Below are 19,920 nucleotides of genomic sequence, written 5' to 3'. Positions count from 1 at the left end.
AGGGGAGCTAGCTGGAGCCTCTTTTATCAGGACATTAATCCCATTCATGAGGGTGGAATCTTCGTGATTCAATCCCTTCCCAAAAGCCTCACGTCTTAACACTATACATTTGTTACTAGGTTCTAACATGAGTTATGGGGGTGGAGGAGGGGTGCACAAACATTTAGGACATAACAAGGAATATTCTTTTCTGCTCCACAGTGCTGAGCTTGACCCCATGACCTGCTTTGGCCGATGGAGCGTGAGCCAGTTTTGAATAGAGGCTTTAAGAGGCACTGCAAGTTTGCACCAGCCTTCTTGAGCCCCTGCCTCTCACTTTGAGAACATCACATCCCAGATAGTGAGTACTCCTTCAGCCTGGGTCCTGGAATAAAAAGATCCTAAGTCAATCCAGTCTGCCACAGTGCTGTTTCAGCTGTTCCCTCAGAGTCTGGGGCAAGAAAAAAATATTTCCATAAGCCAGTGAAGTTTCACAATTGTTTGTTATATAGCAATAATCCAGAAAAATCTGACAAATATATATGTGTAACAAGGTGATGACGGCATGCTGGACTGAAGAAGAGGGACAATAACATGAGATTTTGAGTCCATTACACTAGAGTTCAAATCTTAGCTCTGAACAGCTACCAGATGTGTGACCCCATCTGGGCAAGCCTCAGTGATCCCTACCTTGTTGCGTTACTGTGACAATTAGCAATAGTACCTAAAATGTACCTTGCACAGTGCCTGTCACATGATAGGTACTTGATAACTGGAAGAAATACTCCAATTAGTAATAAAGGATGGCAAAATACCTTCCCAATTATCCATGATTAAAGTGCCAATTGGAAATTGTTCATCTCAATTAAATATTTCTGTAATTAAACAGATAAATAGAAAGGGTGAAACCATTGCTCAAGTTTGTAGTTTCCAAAATATTTATAGAAAATTACATTTTGAGGTATATACTGTGCTCTTTCTAAAATGGTGTAAAACCTCTGAGTAGTCAAGAATATGAATCCCTGTTGTGTCAAAGAATAAGAATGCATTCTTTGTGAAGAAAAAAAAACGATTAAATTGCATCTTCCAGACTAGTGATTTAAATCGTGATCAAATCCACTATAGTTTGGGAGGCCCCCATTTAATCCATTTACTGTGAACATTATTAAACATTTATTAAATGCTTGTGCATAGCAAAGAATTTCAAAGGTATGGTTTGGTTCGCAGAGCTCCAAGAAAGTCAAGAACATAAAACTACTAAATGTATCAACTAATCCCAGCATACACACTTTCACAAAACGTTAAGCACTACAATTACTGAAGCACAGAAATAGATTTTATCCATTGGGAAAGCATTCAGAAAATATCACCACTAATAAATAATAAAAGATTTATTTGAATTGTAAAATTTGACTAGAAAAGAAATTTATTTAAGACATGAGCTCAAGTCTCTGCCTTTCAAAAAACTAAGAAAAAATAATTTACAGAAAAGATACATATAATCTGGTAGCCACTGTCTGAGTAGCTCAAGTAAATTTAGGGTAGTGTTTGCAAACCACATGAGGAGGAAATGCTTGAAAAGCTTAAATGAAGATTCCTGGGCTCCCACTCCAGATCTATTGAATGAAAATCATTGGGAATTTGGCCTGTGAATCTGCATTTGTTAACAAACCCTCCAGGTGACTCATGTGTACTCTGAGAGCTGCTAACCAATGCAAACACTTGGGTAATCTTTGGCAGCTGACTTAAAGGTTTTAAAGTCTCAAATCCAAGCAAGTCTAGGCCATTCTATGCCCACAGGTTAAATAAAGACAAGGAAGTCTAGACCTGAGAGTCAGTAATCGCTACAGCGCTAAACAGCTTTTCATTCTGCCAGCAACTCAAACCATATTTTATTTTAGCACTTGGAAGCAAAAAACTGATGGATCATTCAACAGTAGTATAAACTCAACAGCACCAAGGTGATGGTTTCTCTTATTGGGCATACAATTGCCAAACTTCTCTTTAGCCCTAGCATCACCTGGAAACAAGTCCAGGTGGTCATTCCTCATCAGCTCCTTGGGCTTAGATTCTAAAATCTACAAGTGCTGAGAGGAGAGAAAGAAAGATGGTTAAGATTCTATGGACACTCTAATCTTCATAAGAAAACTCAACAAGCCCAAACCTTTTTTCCCGTAATACAGAGAAAAAACCCAGTTGTGTTTTCTAAGAGAAGGGAACAGAATGAAATAACAAAGGAGGAAAGACATTGCTACTATAATTTTAAAACTATGAAAAAATCAGAAACATGTAAGAATTGAAAGGAAAGGGCACTGGATTAGGACTGAGGAGATGTGGGTTCAAGATGCAGCTTATATCCTCTAAAACCTATGTGACCTTATAAACTCACTTAGCTACTCTTTAACTCAAAGGAGTTAATGTTTATAGGAAAGAGGTTTTTAAGTCACAAAGCAATGTGAAAATATAAGTGGCATTAGTATAGTTGATGACAAAAGTTTTATTTTATTTTAATTGTTATTTTTTTTAAGACAGGGTGTCACTCTGACACCCAGGCTGGAGTGCAGTGGTGCGGTCACTTCTCACTGCAGCTTCGTCCTCCTGGACTCAAGTGATCCTTCTGCCTCAGCTTCCTGAGTCACTGGGACTACAGGCATGCACCACCACACCCAGCTAATTTTTTGTATTTTTTTGTAGAGATGGAATTCCACTATGTTGACCAGGCTAGTCTGGGACTCCTGAGCTCAAGAGATCCACCTGCCTTGGCCTCCCAAAGTGCTAGAATTATAGGCATGGGTTACCATGACTGGCCAATTAAAGCTTTTTTAAATATATATATATACATTTTATAGCAATAGTACATTTTAGGTACTATTGCTAATTGTCACAGTAACGCAACAAGGTAGGGATCACTGAGGCTTGCCCAGATGGGGTCACACATCTGGTAGCTGTTCAGAGCTAAGATTTGAACTCTAGTGTAATGGACTCAATATATATATATATATATATATATATAATTCAGAATATAATGGAGCAAACGCAAATACATATCTTTTCTAAATAACACCCAAGGTAGAAACATTGTAGCAAGTTACCTGTGGGAAAATCTAGGCCACTAATACCAAATTGTTCCTACTTTTCACTGTATCAGGTAAACCAAAATGCAACTTCTTGATTAAAGAAAAAAACAACTCTGTATGACTTGATGTAGTCATCTATATAGCAGTGGTGAATGATTCAGTTCGAACTTTTCCTATGACCTACCTACCCACATTTACCTGAGTCTCAAAGCTAAGTTCATCACTAGAGAGCCATAAAAACAATGGGACTATAAAGAAATCAGGAAGGTTAATCAATGACCAGCACCATTAGTCAATAAGTCCAGGGTTGCAAGGATTTTGAAACCTGTTTAATACTTTATTGCCCTACAGATTTTAGCTCAACACCAAATTTCAGTGTAGTTGGGAACATGCAAGGAAATTCCAACTTATCTTGAGATGGGTGAGAGCAAGGTACACTGCAGTTACACGAAGCTAAGTTTGAAAGTAGGCTCCATATTCTATGTCTTCTCTGAACCTCAGTTCATGAGTTGGTAATTATCAGTCCCACCTCATGGTGCTCTTGGAAGAATTAAATAAGACCTGTCTATAAAACCCTCTGTACAGTGTCTGGCACATTGTAAGTACTCAATGAACTCATTATTATTAGTAGTAAAGTATTAGTACAGAGTAGGCACTCGGTAAGGCTAGTTCCTCTCTTTTAACATTTTGTACGTAAAAGGCAGAAATATATTCCAACCAAATTTTAAGGGATACATGATAACATATAGTATGTGGCAAAGTCAGGGTGAAATTTCCTAACATTGACTTTTTAATCTACTATAGCTATGAAGACCAATTTTACAATTTACACTGGCCATAATTAGAGCCTATGTATACAAAAGCTATAGTTTAAACTTGAGATGGTACATACAGCTTTCTTGCTACCTAATATTTAATATAGTTTCTTAAATCATTTTTCTGGTATTATGGAAATACAGTTAGTATGTCTATAGGGATACCTTCCTACAACCTGTTCTAATCATCATCACTGGGACTGTTATGAACAGAATGTACATATATGTCCCCTACAAATTCATACTCAGAAGCCCTAAACTCCTATGTAATGCTATATAGAGACAGAGCCTTTGGGAGGAAGTTAAGTTTTGATGAGGTCATGAGGGTACAGCCTTAATGATGGCATTAGTGCCTTTATGGGAAGAAAAAGACCAAAGCCTGCTCTCTCTGCCATGTGGGGACACGGCAAGAAGTTGGTAGTTGGCAAGCCCAGAAGAAGGCCTTCATCTTGACTGTGCTGGTGCCCTGATCTTGGACTTCCAGCTTCCTGAACTATGAGAAATAAATGTCTGTTGTTTAAATCACCCAGTCTGTGGTATTTTGCTGTAGCAGCTTGAGCTGACTAAGGGAGCAAAAACACTCTATGAATATTGTGGATAAGTATCTAATGTATGTAAATGAACTCTGAAAATGGTAAGGTGCTAATATTGCCATTTAAACAAGACTAGGGAAGACACAGGCCCTCACTTGAGATGTCTACAATCTAAAGTCTAGAGAAATGCACAGTGCTAACAAAGGAACAGAAACACACACATACACAGAGACATGCATGTGTCCAGGCACATGAACATTTTAAACACAAATAGCAACAATAACAAGTATTTCTAAAAACCTGTATCTTTATCTATGAATGAATAATTTAAAAGTAAGTCAGAAGCAATAAAATACTGGAACAATTTTGCCCCATATTTTAAATGTTTTGTAAAAAATCCCCTTACAAATAAATTCTTAAAATCAATTTTTATAAATAAAATTCATAGCAAGACTCATTTATTCCATTAAGAAAGCATTTGTAGAAGCACACCTCCTTATATTAATGGAGCTACAGAGTGCAAATGCCCATCGTTCAAGGACCAGACGAACCCATGAAAGATAAAAGACCAAGCAACTAATGCAATATCACTTCTGCAAAGCCTTACTGTAAAGGGAAAGATTCTTATATAAGATCCATTTGAAAATCCATTTCACACTTCTAACTTAAAGCCAATTCAAATGTAATTTACTTTATCAGATTCCTTCATTTAGAGAGGGTCAGGAGTACAATCAACAGAAGTGACAATTACTTAGCCTTATCAAAAGATGACCTGGTAGCAGTAGTGCTGAGCAAGAAAAAACAAAACAAAACAAACCAGGACTCCCACTGGAAACCACAGCTGTTAGTGTCTAAACAGATCTTCTAACAAACCAGAACATTCTAAGAAAAAGCATCTACGTGCGTCGTCTCTGCACCAAATGCAACCTCATTTGTCATTCTATTTTAGTGGCCTAACATTCCTTTACTTTTCCAATGTTGATCATTTAAAAGAGTTGAAACAACACTCTTGGCACAAAATATTACACTTACCACTCTCGTCATCTATACTGAACCTTCCAAGACCACTGCCATCCCTGATGGAGTACTGGATCTCTCCATCCCTTCCGGAGTCTTCATCTCGAGCAGTCACCTGCAGCACGCTTGTTCCAATGCGTGAGTTTTCTTTTACAGATCCAACAACAGCAAAGTCTGGGAAATAGGGAGTGTGGAGGTTTTCATTGACATCCACCACTTCCACCTCAACAAAGGAAACAGATGACAGAGAGACAGGCCGCCCTTTGTCTTTGGCCCGCACAGTAAGGTTATAGAATTGCTGTTTCTCATAATCAAGCTCTTTGCTCAAGCGGATGGCCCCACTTGCTTTATCTATTTCAAATCTCCCATTATAGTCATTGACCAAGGAATAGCGTACTTGACCCCCCAATCCAAGATCTGGATCATGGGTCTCAAGCCAAGCAATGACAGTGCCAACAGGGAGATCTTCAAGAACCTTCACACTATAGCTACTGGGAATGAAAGCCGGGGAGCAGTCATTGACATCATCTAAAAAAACTTTAAGAGTGACAACTGAAAACAGTTGCTGACCACTTTCTGCCTTGTCCCTGGCTTCTATTTTCAAAGAGTAATTGGCTTTGGATTCCCGGTCCAACTGGTCAGCTACATAAACGATTCCAGTTGAGCTATTGATGGCAAACTGCTGTGTATCTGTCAAGACCGAGTAAGTAACTTCACCATTAGAACCTAAGTCTTTGTCTCTGGCTTCCACTTGAATGATTTCAGTACCAATGCCTGAACTTTCAAGAATGTTAACTGAGTAACTGTCTTGAATAAAAACTGGGCTATTGTCATTAGCATCCTCCACATTGATGGTCAGCAGTCTCCATGACGATTTCTGTGGATTACCTAAGTCATAGATGGTGATATTAAGGAGATAGAGGTCTGTGTGTTCTCGATCCATAGGCATAAGGACTGTCAGCTGCCCAGTTTCCATATCAATATTAAAGCAACTATCCGTATTTCCATCTGATATTGTAAATAGCACTTTTCCATTGAAGCCAGAGTCGGCATCATAGGCTTTAATCTTCAGAATGTTAGCACCAACTGGCAGATCCTCCTTTACAGCCACATCAGAAGGAAAAGACTTGTCAAAATATGGTCCCTGCCTATTAATTGAATAAAAGTCAAGAAATCCATCTTCCAGATTCAGTTTCCCATTTGCTTTTGCCTTAATGAGTAGTTTCTCTGCCAGCTTTTGAGCCACACGAGTTTCTCTGCAGCTGAAGCTCTTTGAAGACACCTTCCCATGTAGGACGGAAATATTAATAGACATGGGGTCTGCAAGATTCTCTCCATCAGTTGCTGTAATTCTGAGGGCAAAATTGCCATTTTTAATGCCAGAATTTGTCAGTGATTTTTTAAGCTGTAAAACACCAGAGTCTGGGTTTAAATAAAAGAAGCCAAGTTCATTTCCAGAAATTATTTTGTACTTTACAAGTTCAAGTTCATCGATATCAATCGCTGAGACTGCTGTGATGTGTCCACCGACCGGAAAGTCATATGAAATAACTCCCTGGCAAGCCACTTTTTCAAAGAGAGGGCTGTTGTCGTTGACATTTCCTATTCGAATAGTCACATTGACCTCACTTTCATGGCGGTACGGCGAACCCCAGTCAGAGGCTCTAACAATGAATCTGTAAATTTCTGGGGAGGATTCAAAATCCAATTCTTCAGTTGTGCTAATAACACCTGTAAACTGGTTAATGGCAAATGGTAACAAATTCAGGCTAGCGATACTATAGGTGATGTACCCATTTTCCCCTTTATCCTTATCAGAAGCTGAAACTGTTAGAACGCTGGTTCCCACTGGAACACTTTCATTCACATTAGCATCGTAGAGTGGTTGCTGAAATTCTGGGGTGTGGTCGTTCGCATCTTCTATGCTGATGGTGACTTGTGCTTTTAAATCTCCTTCCTTGTTTGTCACCTCCAGTTTATAAACCTCCTTTTTAACAGTATTCAGTGGCTGTGCTGTAACAATCAGACCCGACCGAGGATTAATTTTGAAGTACACTGCATCCTCACCAGGAGATAATTTGTATTCCACATCTATCGGTTCAGGACTTAGTTTTACTATAGCAACCACGACACCAGGAGGGGAAAATTCACTTACGCTCACATCGTACACTTCTTTTTCAAATCTAACAGGGACAGTGTCTCTTGTGGGGTTGCCAATGTGGACTGCCTTTAATGCTGAAAATTTTTGAGGAGATCCCTTGTCTTTTGCTTGAAGAGTGAGATTGTAGCCATAGGGAAAGCTCTCCCAGTCAATCTGCTTCTTCTCCTTAATCTTGTACTCATTCAACCACTTTCCTTCCTTAGCCAGGAAGAACTGATCTAAAGGATCCCCAGCCACGATGGAAACAGATTCGATCTCTCCATTGGCTCCATCATCTAAGTCATCAACTGTCACCACTGCATATGTCGGCTCTTTTTCCAATGAGAAAGGAACATGAGTGACTACCTGGATTGTTGGGGCATGTTCATTTATGCGCTCAATGTGAACATAAAGTTTTGCAGTACTGCTCACTCCATTGTTTCCATACAGTTTCATTCCCCGGTCCACAGCCAAAATTTCCAGATCATACCTATTCTTTTCATCATAATTTAATCGGCCACTTAAGGAGATGACACCACTCGTGGGGTGAACTGAAAAGAGATCAACTTTATTTTTAAAGTAGTAGTAGAATTCTCCATTGGAACCAATATCTGCGTCTGTTGCAGTCACCTGGGCGACACTAGTCCTTAGAGGTGTGCTTTCTGCTATGGTAACAGAGTATGTTGTGGGTGAAAACAGAGGTCTCAGATCATTCATATCTAAAACCTGTATATTCACTTTGGTCCATGCTTCCAAATCCTCTCCTCTGACAGAACCTTTTACTATCAATAAATAATTATCCTGGATTTCCCTATTTAATATGGCAGAATTGCCACCTTTAGTTCTTATTCTGAGAAAACAGAAATCTGCAATGATGACTTCCTCTGCTTTGAAAAACCCTTCCTCGTCTCCGGACACTATTCTGTATTTGATATCCCAGGACAGATCTATTAAGGTGATGCCCATTCTACTCTGGCTGTTGACGTAGGTCCTTGCTGCTGAGTTCTCATACACGGTAGCATTATAAATGGAATGTGTGAAGTGGAAGCCCAGGGGCCCAGTCCCCGGCAGCCCCTGGGAGACGGTGGCCAAAAGCTTGAAAAGCAGGAGGATGAGGCAACAAGGAGGAGGCCGTGTGCCCACACAGTGTCCCATAATTATATCCATCACATCATACTTCCATCCTGGAGGGGAAGAAAGAGAGAGAGAAAATATAAATGAACCATCCTAGAAGAAGTGGGAGAGTGGGAAATAACTATTAGGAAACCATGCTTTTCAAAACTTTATCATAACATCTTTTGACTAAAACAGCAATATAAGAAAAAATTAGAAACCTTGCCACTACTAGGTAATGAGGAACCCAAGATTACTAGAATTTAGCCGAATCTTGTAAGAAATTTTTTCAAGTGACACTTTGTTAAATAACACTTTTTTTTTTTTTTACTGCTGACAGGGTTGTTCATTGGTACAAGATGTCTTACACTCTGAAGGTCAATTTAGAGGTATATATTGGAGGTCTTAAGTGCATTTACCTTTGACTTAGAACTGCCTTTGTAGTAATGATCCTATAGAAACATTTAAACAAGTATCTGTTATAGCACATTTTAAGGTAACAAAAAAAAATGAAGAGATGCTAAATGCCTATCAATAGAGGACTGAATAACTCATGATGTATTCATAAGATAAAATAATATGCAGTCATTAAAAATAGAGATATAAAAGATGTGCATTTTCAGATGCAGTAAGATGTAATGCTAAGGAAAAACAGGTCATCAAACAGTATATATAGCAAGATTAGCAAGGCACATATTATTATAACCTTTTTGTTAATGAGAATATAAAACCTCATTTTCCTATCTAGACTTTATTAGTTAAATAGACTTAACTTTTTCTTGTTGAATACCTCCTTCCTTCCCTCTCCTTGATTAATTTTACTGGCTAAAATAGGAAAAAAGTCTTTATCTTTTAACCCACATAGTTATAAAACTGTGGAAACTGTCTAAATTTAATAGTCATTGATACAGTCTAGCAGACTCTAGATTAGAGCTTAGGCTCTCTCCATACCCCACAAGGCTTTCCTATTTTTTTGTTTAGCTCCGCCTTACGAGAGACTCTCCTGAAGTGAAACCTTGAGCATGTAAATGCTGGTTCCGCCTGAGAATGTAAGATATCTTGCTGCTATCATCTGCTTAAGTATCCAGTAGAAAAATGGAGTTACAAATAGAAAAAGTCAAGTTTAATTTACGGACTTTACAGGCATTTACAGACACAAAAACGAAAAGCCGAAAAAGGGAGTAAGTTTCTACAAAGGAAGTTAATTTCACATGCAGTTCTTTAGAGGCATCGCATGTGCTAAGTAAGTAGAACAGGCAGCCTGTGGACAGCAGCTCTGGTAACTAGGTCAGGGACCAAATCAGATGGCCGCTGGTGACCCTGCTCATTAAGTTCCTAGAAAGACACTATTGGGCTGCTGGTCATTTCAAAGGAAACTTTGTTAAGAAAATGATACATTTGGGGTTTTCTGGATGCAGTAGGTTCAAATGTCCTACCTAGCAGAGTGGCGAATCCCAGTGTGCTTGAGTGTCTACTTTGCGGAGTACAGTCAGCTGAAATATGGGAACAACAGAACCTCTCTTTAGTGATCACAGAAGTACACTAGCAGAAGCTTTAGTAGTATTTTGTATGCTTCAGGAGTCTCTTCTATTTCATCATCTCAAAAGGTTCCAAAGTAGTGGAGAAATTTTTAGGCTCACTGTGGACATGTGAGTAGGCAAGTCTCTTGTAAGGGAATGCAAAGGTTAGGTTACACTTTCTCAAGGTGAAACACTGGGATCATTCCCAGAATGCTCCAGAAAAATACAAATAAAGTTTCTGCCTCATTTCCTACTCACGATTCTATGCTGAGAAGACTTCCTGTAACAGTAATTTTGCTGATCCTTTGCCCAAGGAGTCTGGACTCCATGGTCATGAGAGAGGAAAACTTCCCCCATGAAAAATTCAGTTCAACTGAACTTTTCTGAGTCTGCCCCCTCATTCGCACTCTGGACTTCTACTAAAGGAAAACTGATGGGAAGTACATCACTCTATTCCCAGCACCCAGTACAGCACCCCCCACACAGGAAGCAAACAACACTGGTTTGTTGAACAGAACACTAAGTACTAATGTAACCAGAGGCCCAGATGCCTTTAATATGCTCCGTTTCCTATTCCCCAACAAAAAGCACATCTTACTTCAGGAAACCGAATCAAGAAATTGTACAGGTTCAAAGGAGCCTTAAAGATCATCTGTTCCAATCTCCTGAGTTTACAGATGAAGAAACTAGGGTCCATAAAATGAAGAGATTCCCCTAATACCAGGTCTTAAGTCTCCCAGGTTCAGAGCTAATGCCAAACTGAAACACACTTCAATTGAACTAGTTTTCATTGAGTTCCATTACAATTTTAGAACTGTGGTTTATCATTATGTTGGAGTCATCTTCCTTTTCTGACACCATATTTCTCTCCCTGGTGTTATTTCCTCCTCTAAGTAGTTAGCTGTTTGTAAATAAACATTAAAGTGCCCTAAGGGGATAGTTACTTTTACAAATCTTTCTGTGAATCTTTCAAGGCAAAGAATGCTGTCATAATATGAAAACATATCATTCAATTTAACTATTCAAAAATTGGTGCTTTTGCATAGTGAGTTTTTCTTTCAGCAAGATACACTGCTGGAATTGTTTTCTTATAAACCAGAATAAGTGGTCTTAAATGCAAATAGAAAATACTTCAAAACAAGCATAAATGGAGTGGTATTATCATGTACTGAAATGTAGACCTAACACCAAAAAATTGAGCAGGACTAAGTTTGCCAATTCAGTTGTTGAAAACAAAATATCTTTTAAGGCTTTTGTATCTTTATTGTGGCACAGGAAAAAAAAAAAAAAAAAGCCCTATCTGACACAAATTATTTTTATAAGCCTTGTAGTTTTCCCACTGATTAGGAAATAAATGAGTGCTAGAAGCTAGGAATGTTGTAAAATTTTGCAAAGCAAATTCTAGAATCAAATTTTGTCTTCTTTTCTTTTTAGTATGCCAAGACAACTGTTCAGGTTTTTAAAAAAATAATATTGCCTTTTCCACATTGAAGCCAAGCTATTTGTGAAACCAATATGATAGTTACAGTGTTTTAGATGCTCCACACATTGATTTATTCTACTACTTCTAGATTATTTTAAAGAAAGCACTTAGTTCCCAACCTCAGAGCCTATTTTCTACAACTTACTAACATAATCAATAATTTTTGATATAATCTCCAAAGAGATCATCAAGCCATCAATCTTCGAGATATTTATTTTTCAGAGGCATTCCTGGTGTGACTCCCCATCCTGCCCTTCTGTTCTGTTAGGATGGATCTTACTGTGGGACTCAGAAGGGCATGCAGATTTTTCTTTCCATGGATGAATAAATACCAGAGACCTTGGGGGCAGGGAACAGCAATCACAGAGACTACCTCTCTGGGACAGCCTTGGCTCTGCAGGATACCTATGCTTGCTTTGGTAACCTGATAAAGCTATTTTCTGCCAACATTAATCTGGTCTGCTTAAATTGGTGAGACTTCTGAACACTACAAAATGTATTTTAAAATATATTTCATTTTCATTCCCTCTCTTCCTATCTTTTCTATTGTGAGGGAATTCTGTTAGCCAAATTGGGAGGATACTCAAGAAATTTGCTATGTTAGGCTGTAAAGCAAAGAACAAAGTCAATATAGAGTCCCCTTGACAGGAGTCCTTGAAGAAGGTGACCCGTGTTCAAACTGCAAATAGAAGATCAGTCTCTGCTTCGGTGTATGCAGTGCCAGAGCCAATGCCAACACAAAGGCAGAGCATGCAACGGTTATAGGACGTGCACTTTGGCACTTGACTGCCTGCATTCAAATCCCATCTATGTCATTTACTAGCTTTACGACCCCAGGCAAGCTATTGAACCTCTTCGCACCTCAGTTTATTCTTCTATAAAATGAGAACAATAATGCCTACCAAATAGGATTTGAGCTAATAAATGGAAAATATTTAAAACAGTTCATGGCACATAGTATATAATTGTTAGCTATTATCATTAGTTAAGGCAGATTTTAGAGAAGACAAAATCTGGGAATCAACACAGGGAGTAAAATTTACAAACTACTCTACATTTTATTTTCCAGTAGAAAAAACACACACACACACACATCAAAGGTAAAGGAAAGAATGTCTTTTCTTTACTAAAAGCTATGTTAGCCTCAAAGGTCAGACAAACCTGAGTTGAATCCAGGATTTGCCATCTAGTGGCTGGGTAACTTTGGGGCTAATATCGAAAGCTTCATTAAATCTCAGTTTCTTATCTTTAAAATGGGGATTATAAGAGTTCCCACTGTCAGGTAAAAGGCTTAACATAGTGTCTGGCACATAGTAAATATTCCATGAATATTAATTGACATAATTATTAAGGTTTTCAGAAGCAGGAACACAAAACAAAAAACAAGTAAAACTGAGGTAAGGATAAAGGGTCCAGAGGGGGACCACCCCTAATATGAAAGCTACCCTTTCACAGATCACAAACTTGTGCCAGGGGTCAGAGTCAATGCCACAGAGAGGTCTTGTGCATGGTGACACGGCCAAAAGCTATCGCCAGAGCTCTGTAATCGATTTCAATCCCTGTGTATGCACTTTCAAACTCTGAAAACTACAGCTGCATTAGGGAGCTATTCCTTAGACCTAGCATTTAATTCCTGGGGAGTTCAAGCAAGATTTCTCCTTGCAATGATGAGTCCCAGAACAGCCAGATACTGCTTAGCCCTACCTATCTTCTAGAGCAGCCTATTCTGATACCACTCAAATTACCATTCTCATGGCACCACTTTATGTTCTGGGTCCTTGCTCCTGAAATCAGTTATAGACTGCTCGTATGACATACTTGGGAATAAAGTTTTACTCTCCGGTTGGTGCTAATGGCTGCTTGAAAAGAAGAAAAAGGCTTTGATGCAGGTTATTTTTAAAAAAATACAAACCATTGTAGCTAGAGAATGTATAAGATAATATACTAAGTATTTGAATCACAATAATTCAGGTTATGCCATTATTCACATTATATAATGAAATACTGAGCCAAAGTCATATAAAGTCACTGCGTTTTATAGCCAAAGGGATCATAAACTTCTCTACCCCAACACCCTAGTTTAGCCATTGAGGAAACAGACTGAGACAGGTTATGTGATTTGAACAAGGTCACAGAGTTTGCCTATAAAAAAGCTAAAACTAGACCTGAGGTCTCTGCTGTTAATTTGACTCTGACAGCTCTTGTTTCCTTTAGGAATGCAGGTCTCTATCCATCTGCACCTACAAGTTTTACTCAGAAGGTTTAGATAAAATGCCACCCACCAATTCTATGAAGCTATTTTGGAGATTTCCCATTCAAATGTCAGCACCACTTCTTCTAAAGCTGGGACTCTTAAACTCTAGAGAGCATCAAAACCATCATAAAGCTTGTTAAATTTCAGATTTGTGGGTACCATTGCAGAGTTTCTGACTCTGTTGATCTGGGGTGGGGCCTGAGAATTTACAATTCTAACAAGTTCTGAAGAGATGCTGGTCCTCTCTTTGAGAGGACCCCACTTTGAGAACCACTGCTGTAAACATTGTCTGTATTTTATTTCTACCTACCTTTCTGACAGTACTGTCTTCCTTAGATTAGTTACTTATGTGTATCTTTAAAGTATACACTAGACCATCAGCTCCTTGAAGAAAACTTATGGGCCTTATTTCTTCTTATAGTATCTAACAAACAGCCTTGAAATGGCAAAAATGTAATCAATTTTTGGTGAGGCAGACTGGGCTAGTCAGCATACACCATTAACTCTACAGCAGACTCCAGGGAGAAGATGAAATGAACATCAGTCCAATTAGGAATTATAATCATAAAACTTAGAGACCCTGTGGAAATAGCTAGCCCACCATTTCCCAAACTGTGTTCCATGACACACTAATTCTGTATAGGTTGGCAACTAAAATATACTTTAGGAAACACCAGTTGAACAAAGATAAAGAGGTTTCTTAAGGTAGAACTTCCTGGAGCCATTAATATGCTCCAAAATAAACTTCCCTCATCGCCCATCCTGAGTCACCTCTAAAAATTTACTCTGCTTTTTAATCTCCATATGTAAGCACAGTAGATATAGTGCCCTCCCCTAGCCTTATTTGAGGCGGGTACATTTCAAGACACCCAGTGAATGCCTGAAACCAAACCCGATAGCCAACGATCGATTTGTGTTACCGTTTATGTTTTCCACCCACATACTTAATGCCTTTTCCATCTCATCTAAGCACTTATTACACACTGTGGCTGTAACTTTTGCAGTTTCAGGTGTGACAGCAAAACTAGCACAGATTTATGCTTTCTTCTTCACAACTTCGTGGACAGAAGATTCACTCTTACTCTAGGTCTTAGCAATCTCAGCATTTTTTTCTTTTCTTATGAAGTCAGGAACTTTCACCTTTTCACTTAAAGGAAGCAGCATATAGTTTCTTTCCAGCATATTGAAACTGCCAGCATCACTACTCTTGAGCTTTGAGGCCATTATTAAGTACAGTAAGGGTGACTTGAACACAAACACTGCAATACCAGGATTGGTGATCTGATAACAAAACAGCTACTAAGTAACTAAGGTGCGGAAAACATGCACAGCATGGACACGCTGGACAAAGGGAGTACTCCCATCCCAGTAGGATGTCGGAGAAACAGTGAGGGATGAAGTCAGAGTCCATCAGGTAACTCAAAATGGCATGAAATTGAAAACTTATGAATGGTTTATTTTTGTAATTTTCCACTTGATATATTGGGACCATGGTTGGCAGTGGACAAGTGAGACATTGGGAAGTGAAACCATGGATAAGTGAGGACTACAGCACTTATTGTCTACTAAAGTTCCATGGTGCATAGTCAGAATTCAGTAAATACCTGTTACATGCACAATCATGCTATGTAAATTGGGATCCCAAGGGACAAAATAGGTACAATTTCAAAAATCTATTTGATCATGAATTCCTTTCTTTCTCCCTATACCCCACACCTATACTGCAAAGTCTTAAAGAAAGAGTGTTCTGTGAAATAGAGTTGGGGCAACATTGAGTCTAAGCTAGACACTGTGGCTCTAGCTGCCTGGAAAGCTTTAGAAGTGAGGTATAATCAATCCCAAGATTCTAAAGACTAGTTCATTATTCTCCTTCATCCTACACCATATCATAGGGTACAAATTCTCATGTTAACTAAGATGAGTGTTATCCCTGAAGAAACTGTTCCAATACTTGTCATATAAACACATCCCCACATTTCGACTGAAGAATGAGACAACTGCTCCATAATTTGCTGTGCTAAACATTTTTTTTCTGATTAGAAAAAAAGTAAATAGAGAATTTGCACAGTTCTGTGAGCTACAAGGTCTAACATGAAGAGAAGAATCTTCTCAAAGTTGAATAACCATCCATATATTTTTGTAATTTTTCTTATCTAGTTTTACTTAGTCAATGGCCAAAAGCAGTTGGCCAAGTCAAAAATATCCTGAGATATAAAACCAAAAGCCAAGGTCATATTTCACCTCTCTGGAAAACTCTGCTTGCCTATCCTGAGCTCTAAGTCTAAGTATGGCTTTATAACAAGAAGAGTATTTTATTTACAGGGATATAATACCACCTTTGTCATTCTCCACAAGAGAAAAAAAAATCCCAAACCAAAGCCTTCAGCTGGTTCTGCCAAATAGCCAAGTAGACCATTACCAAAAGCCAACCTTTTTCGTTATAATAATGCTCTAAATTCTAACTTTTTCCAATGATGCAAATCTTCCTGTCTAAGAGTGGTCTCTTAGGAAAGAAGTCAGTTGGCGTGAAGCAAGAGTAATTCAAGTTGGTTCTGAGAAAAATGGAAGATTCAGCCACACAGCGGCAGTGTTATGAATACCCTCCTTTATTTTCTCCCCAGGTGCTAGAAATATTTCCATATAACACTAGTTAATGTCAAGTATCATTTCATCAGTAAATGCTTCAAATTCAGGAGTAATTCAACCAGGGGCTATCAGAAGGAAAGATTAGCATGTTGTTCAAGCCTTTTAAAAATCACTTCTCTCTCTGGAGAAAGAAATTCATCATGGTATAAGAGGAAAAAAAAGTAAGGAGAGGATATAATTTGCTCCTATGCTTGGCTGTCTGATAAAAATATTCCAGAAAAATGCATTATTTCATTTTTTCTCTTGTAGGCCTCGCTGACAGAAACCAAAGGGTAAATATATTAGTATTCTCTCATGCTTAAGATTTTAAAAAAGAAAAAAAAGAAAAGAAAACCTTTTCCAGTAATAGCATTTATTATGGAAAAACAGCTTGGAAGAGAAAAGGGGCCAAATCATTTCAAATGGAACAAATAAATAGTGTTAATTCCAATAGTTGGGGGGCAAAATGCAGTTCAGAAAATAAAAGTGCTTGGAGAGCCTCTGATTGCTACAGTCTGACACAATGGATTTTCACTGCTCTGCCAACTCCCTGTCATCTGCTATATTTCCAAAAGTTAACATCTTTTTAGCCATCCCAATTGCCATTCCCCTTTAAAAGTGAGTCTCCTTCAATGAAAAGAGGATCTACAAAGTAAAATGAGAAGACAGGAAAGCAGAAGATAGAGGACCTTCCCTTGTTGCACCCCTTTCCTGTTAAGAAAGAGATGGAGACATAGGGCAAGGGGAAAGCTAGTGCACTCTGGGGAGCGGAGGCTTGGGCATATGCAGAGCTGCCATACATCACTGAGTTGAAGGAGCATCACGTGACCATTTTCCAAAGAATGGAAACTCCAAAAAAAGATGTGATAAATGATAAGACATCCTGAATTTTGTGGAGGACTTATGAGAGAATAATAATCCAGTTCCAAATCTTACCATGTTTACACACGGGACAGTTCTTGCCCTAGACAAAGCAGACACAGGCTCAAGCAGGTGGTTCTGTAAGTGCTTGTCTATTTGGCTAAACATCCCCCAAGAATGTAAGGCAGCAACACAGAGTTCATCCACGGCAGGTAGACAATGAAAATTTGCTAAAATGAATTGAATGAGAAGAGTGATACACACTCAGCTCTCTAAAACGGGATAATATTAGCTATGTCTGCCTTCATGAAGGTTGGGATATGAGCAGATGAGTACCAGGAGAGGAGGAGGGAGAAAATAATTGTGCAAGAAATAAAGAAACAATATATCACTAAATGACTGAGACTCTAAAACAGTATTTCAGGCAGCAATCTGAATGAACTCAAAAAGGAGAAGAAGAAACCAAACAGCTTAACATTTATTAATAGAAGGACGAACACACTGCAGAGAGGTAGAAATTATACCATGGGAGGAGGAAAAGAAAATTATTTGGAAATAGGCAGCAATAAGCATTCCAAGGATTTAAAAGAGCTTGCATGTGGGTCAAGGAATACAATATAGAAGTTTGCTGACAATCCAGAAATCTTGTCAGTCTTGTCTCCTGATATTACCATCACTGACAACAGTGTCTTAGCAAATAAGGCAAAATGCAAATCTTGTTCCTTCAGCTTCCCATATTCCCCATTAAGGTTATTTATTATTGACTGGTGTATATAAGCCCACATTGTCTGGATTAGTACTCAGTGCTAATGAGACCAAGGTCACCCCTTCAATCACCACATGGGACTACCCAAAGAGTCCTTCTTCCTAAGAACAGGTCAACATGGACAGCTCTCAACTACCCTCCATCTCCACTAAAGAGCCCGAGGCTGCAGAATCCTGAGTCAGTGGGATCCTCTTCTTACACAGTCACTTAAGAAAACATATTGTCTGGCCGGGCGCGGTGGCTCAAGCCTGTAATCCCAGCACTTTGGGAGGGCCGAGACGGGGGACGTCACGAGGGTCAGGAGATCAAGACCAATCCTGGCTAACATGGTGAACCCCGCTCTACTAAAAATACAAAAAAAAAAAAAAAAAAAACTTAGCCGGGCGAGGTGCGGGCGCCTGTGGTCCCAGCTACTCCGGAGGCTGAGGCAGGAGGGCATGACGGAAAACCCGGGAGGCAGAACTTGCAGTGAGTCTGAGATCCGGCCACTGCACCTCCAGCCGGGCGACAGAGCAAGACTCCGTCTCAAAAAAAAAAAAAAAAAAAAGAAAGAAACAAGAAAACATATTGTCTTACAGGGACAGGACATTTGTAGACATTTTTGTAGACAACACACCTTAAAGAAAATGTCCAAGAACCTCCAGCTAGTTATTTCAGCATAAGTAACCTCAGCCTCACATTCTAGGTCCAGGACAGGGTTACTATCCCAAGGCAGCCACAAATAGACCAGGTGTGAGATCGCCCAGCCCCTCACAGTTGGCCTGAGTAGAATGCTGCCCCCTAGAGGTGCTGCCACAGAGAACAAGACAAAGCCAGTTGATAGAGCTCATCCTAAGAGAAAACTAGTCTTCTGGATCTCCACAAATCCTGCTGCACATCCCAAATTTTGACAACTGCATCTTAGCAAACAAGGCAAAATACAAATCTGGCTCCGTCAGCTCTCCCATAGTCCCCGTTAAAGTTATTTATTATTGACTGGTGCATATAAGCCCACATTGCCTGGATTAGTACTCAGTGCTAATGAGACCAAGGTCACCCCTTCAATCATCCCATGGGACTACCCACAGAGTCTTCCTAAGAACAGGTCAACATGGATCTTAAGAAGAATTAGAACTTGGGGTGGGTAACATATGGCCAATGAAGTGACTTCCTAGGCCATGTTATATCCTTGAAATGAGGTTAGCAAGGGCAATCAGCTTGTTTTGCTCCTTCAATCCCCTCTTTGGGAACCTGGTATCATTTTTGAAACTGAAAGCCAGAGTGAGAAAGCAATCCAATGCAGACGGTTCAAAGAGAAAATGAATGCATAATAACTCAGTGAATTCAAATACAGTTAGGGCCATGGAGACACAGCAGATTGCAGTTCACAGCCAATGAGGTGAATGAGAGAACAACCAAGGGGCCAGGTATTGCTTGACTGTGCAAAAGATGACAGCAATCCTACAGCCTTAAGCCACTCACCAGTCTGACATCTCCACTCTCATCCCCTCCACAGCACTCCTGCTACAACCAACCAGCCACATAGCTGAAACCTGCACAAATCCTAGCCCTGCAGAAACATTTCAATGCCTTTCCCGTGCTTTCAGGATAGTAAAGACCAAAACTGGCAAGGCTGTGGCTGAAACATTTCCACCAAATTTGAGCCTGGCTTCTTTTTTTTTTTGAGACAGAGTCTCACTCTGTCACCCAGGCAGGAGTGCAGTGGTGTGATCTCAGCTCACTGCAAGCTCCGCCTCC

The 19,920-nt window shown here is 39.3% G+C and overlaps 1 protein-coding gene across 1 annotated transcript in view; it reads right to left on the bottom strand.

Annotated features, from left to right (window-relative positions):
- Positions 1-19,920, bottom strand: part of FAT3 (FAT atypical cadherin 3) — a 725,482-nt gene that overhangs the window by 575,079 nt on the left and 130,483 nt on the right. Inside the window, exon 2 of the mRNA XM_017851631.1 lies at positions 5,437-8,745. Coding sequence (XP_017707120.1) covers positions 5,437-8,728 — 3,292 coding nt within the window. The 5' untranslated portion in view covers positions 8,729-8,745. The remainder of the gene's footprint in view (positions 1-5,436; positions 8,746-19,920) is intronic.

Source organism: Rhinopithecus bieti, unplaced genomic scaffold (assembly GCF_001698545.2).
Source record: "Rhinopithecus bieti isolate Rb0 unplaced genomic scaffold, ASM169854v2 scaffold_32422, whole genome shotgun sequence".
Lineage (NCBI taxonomy): Eukaryota > Metazoa > Chordata > Mammalia > Primates > Cercopithecidae > Rhinopithecus > Rhinopithecus bieti.
This window is presented reverse-complemented; position numbering and strand designations above follow the sequence as displayed.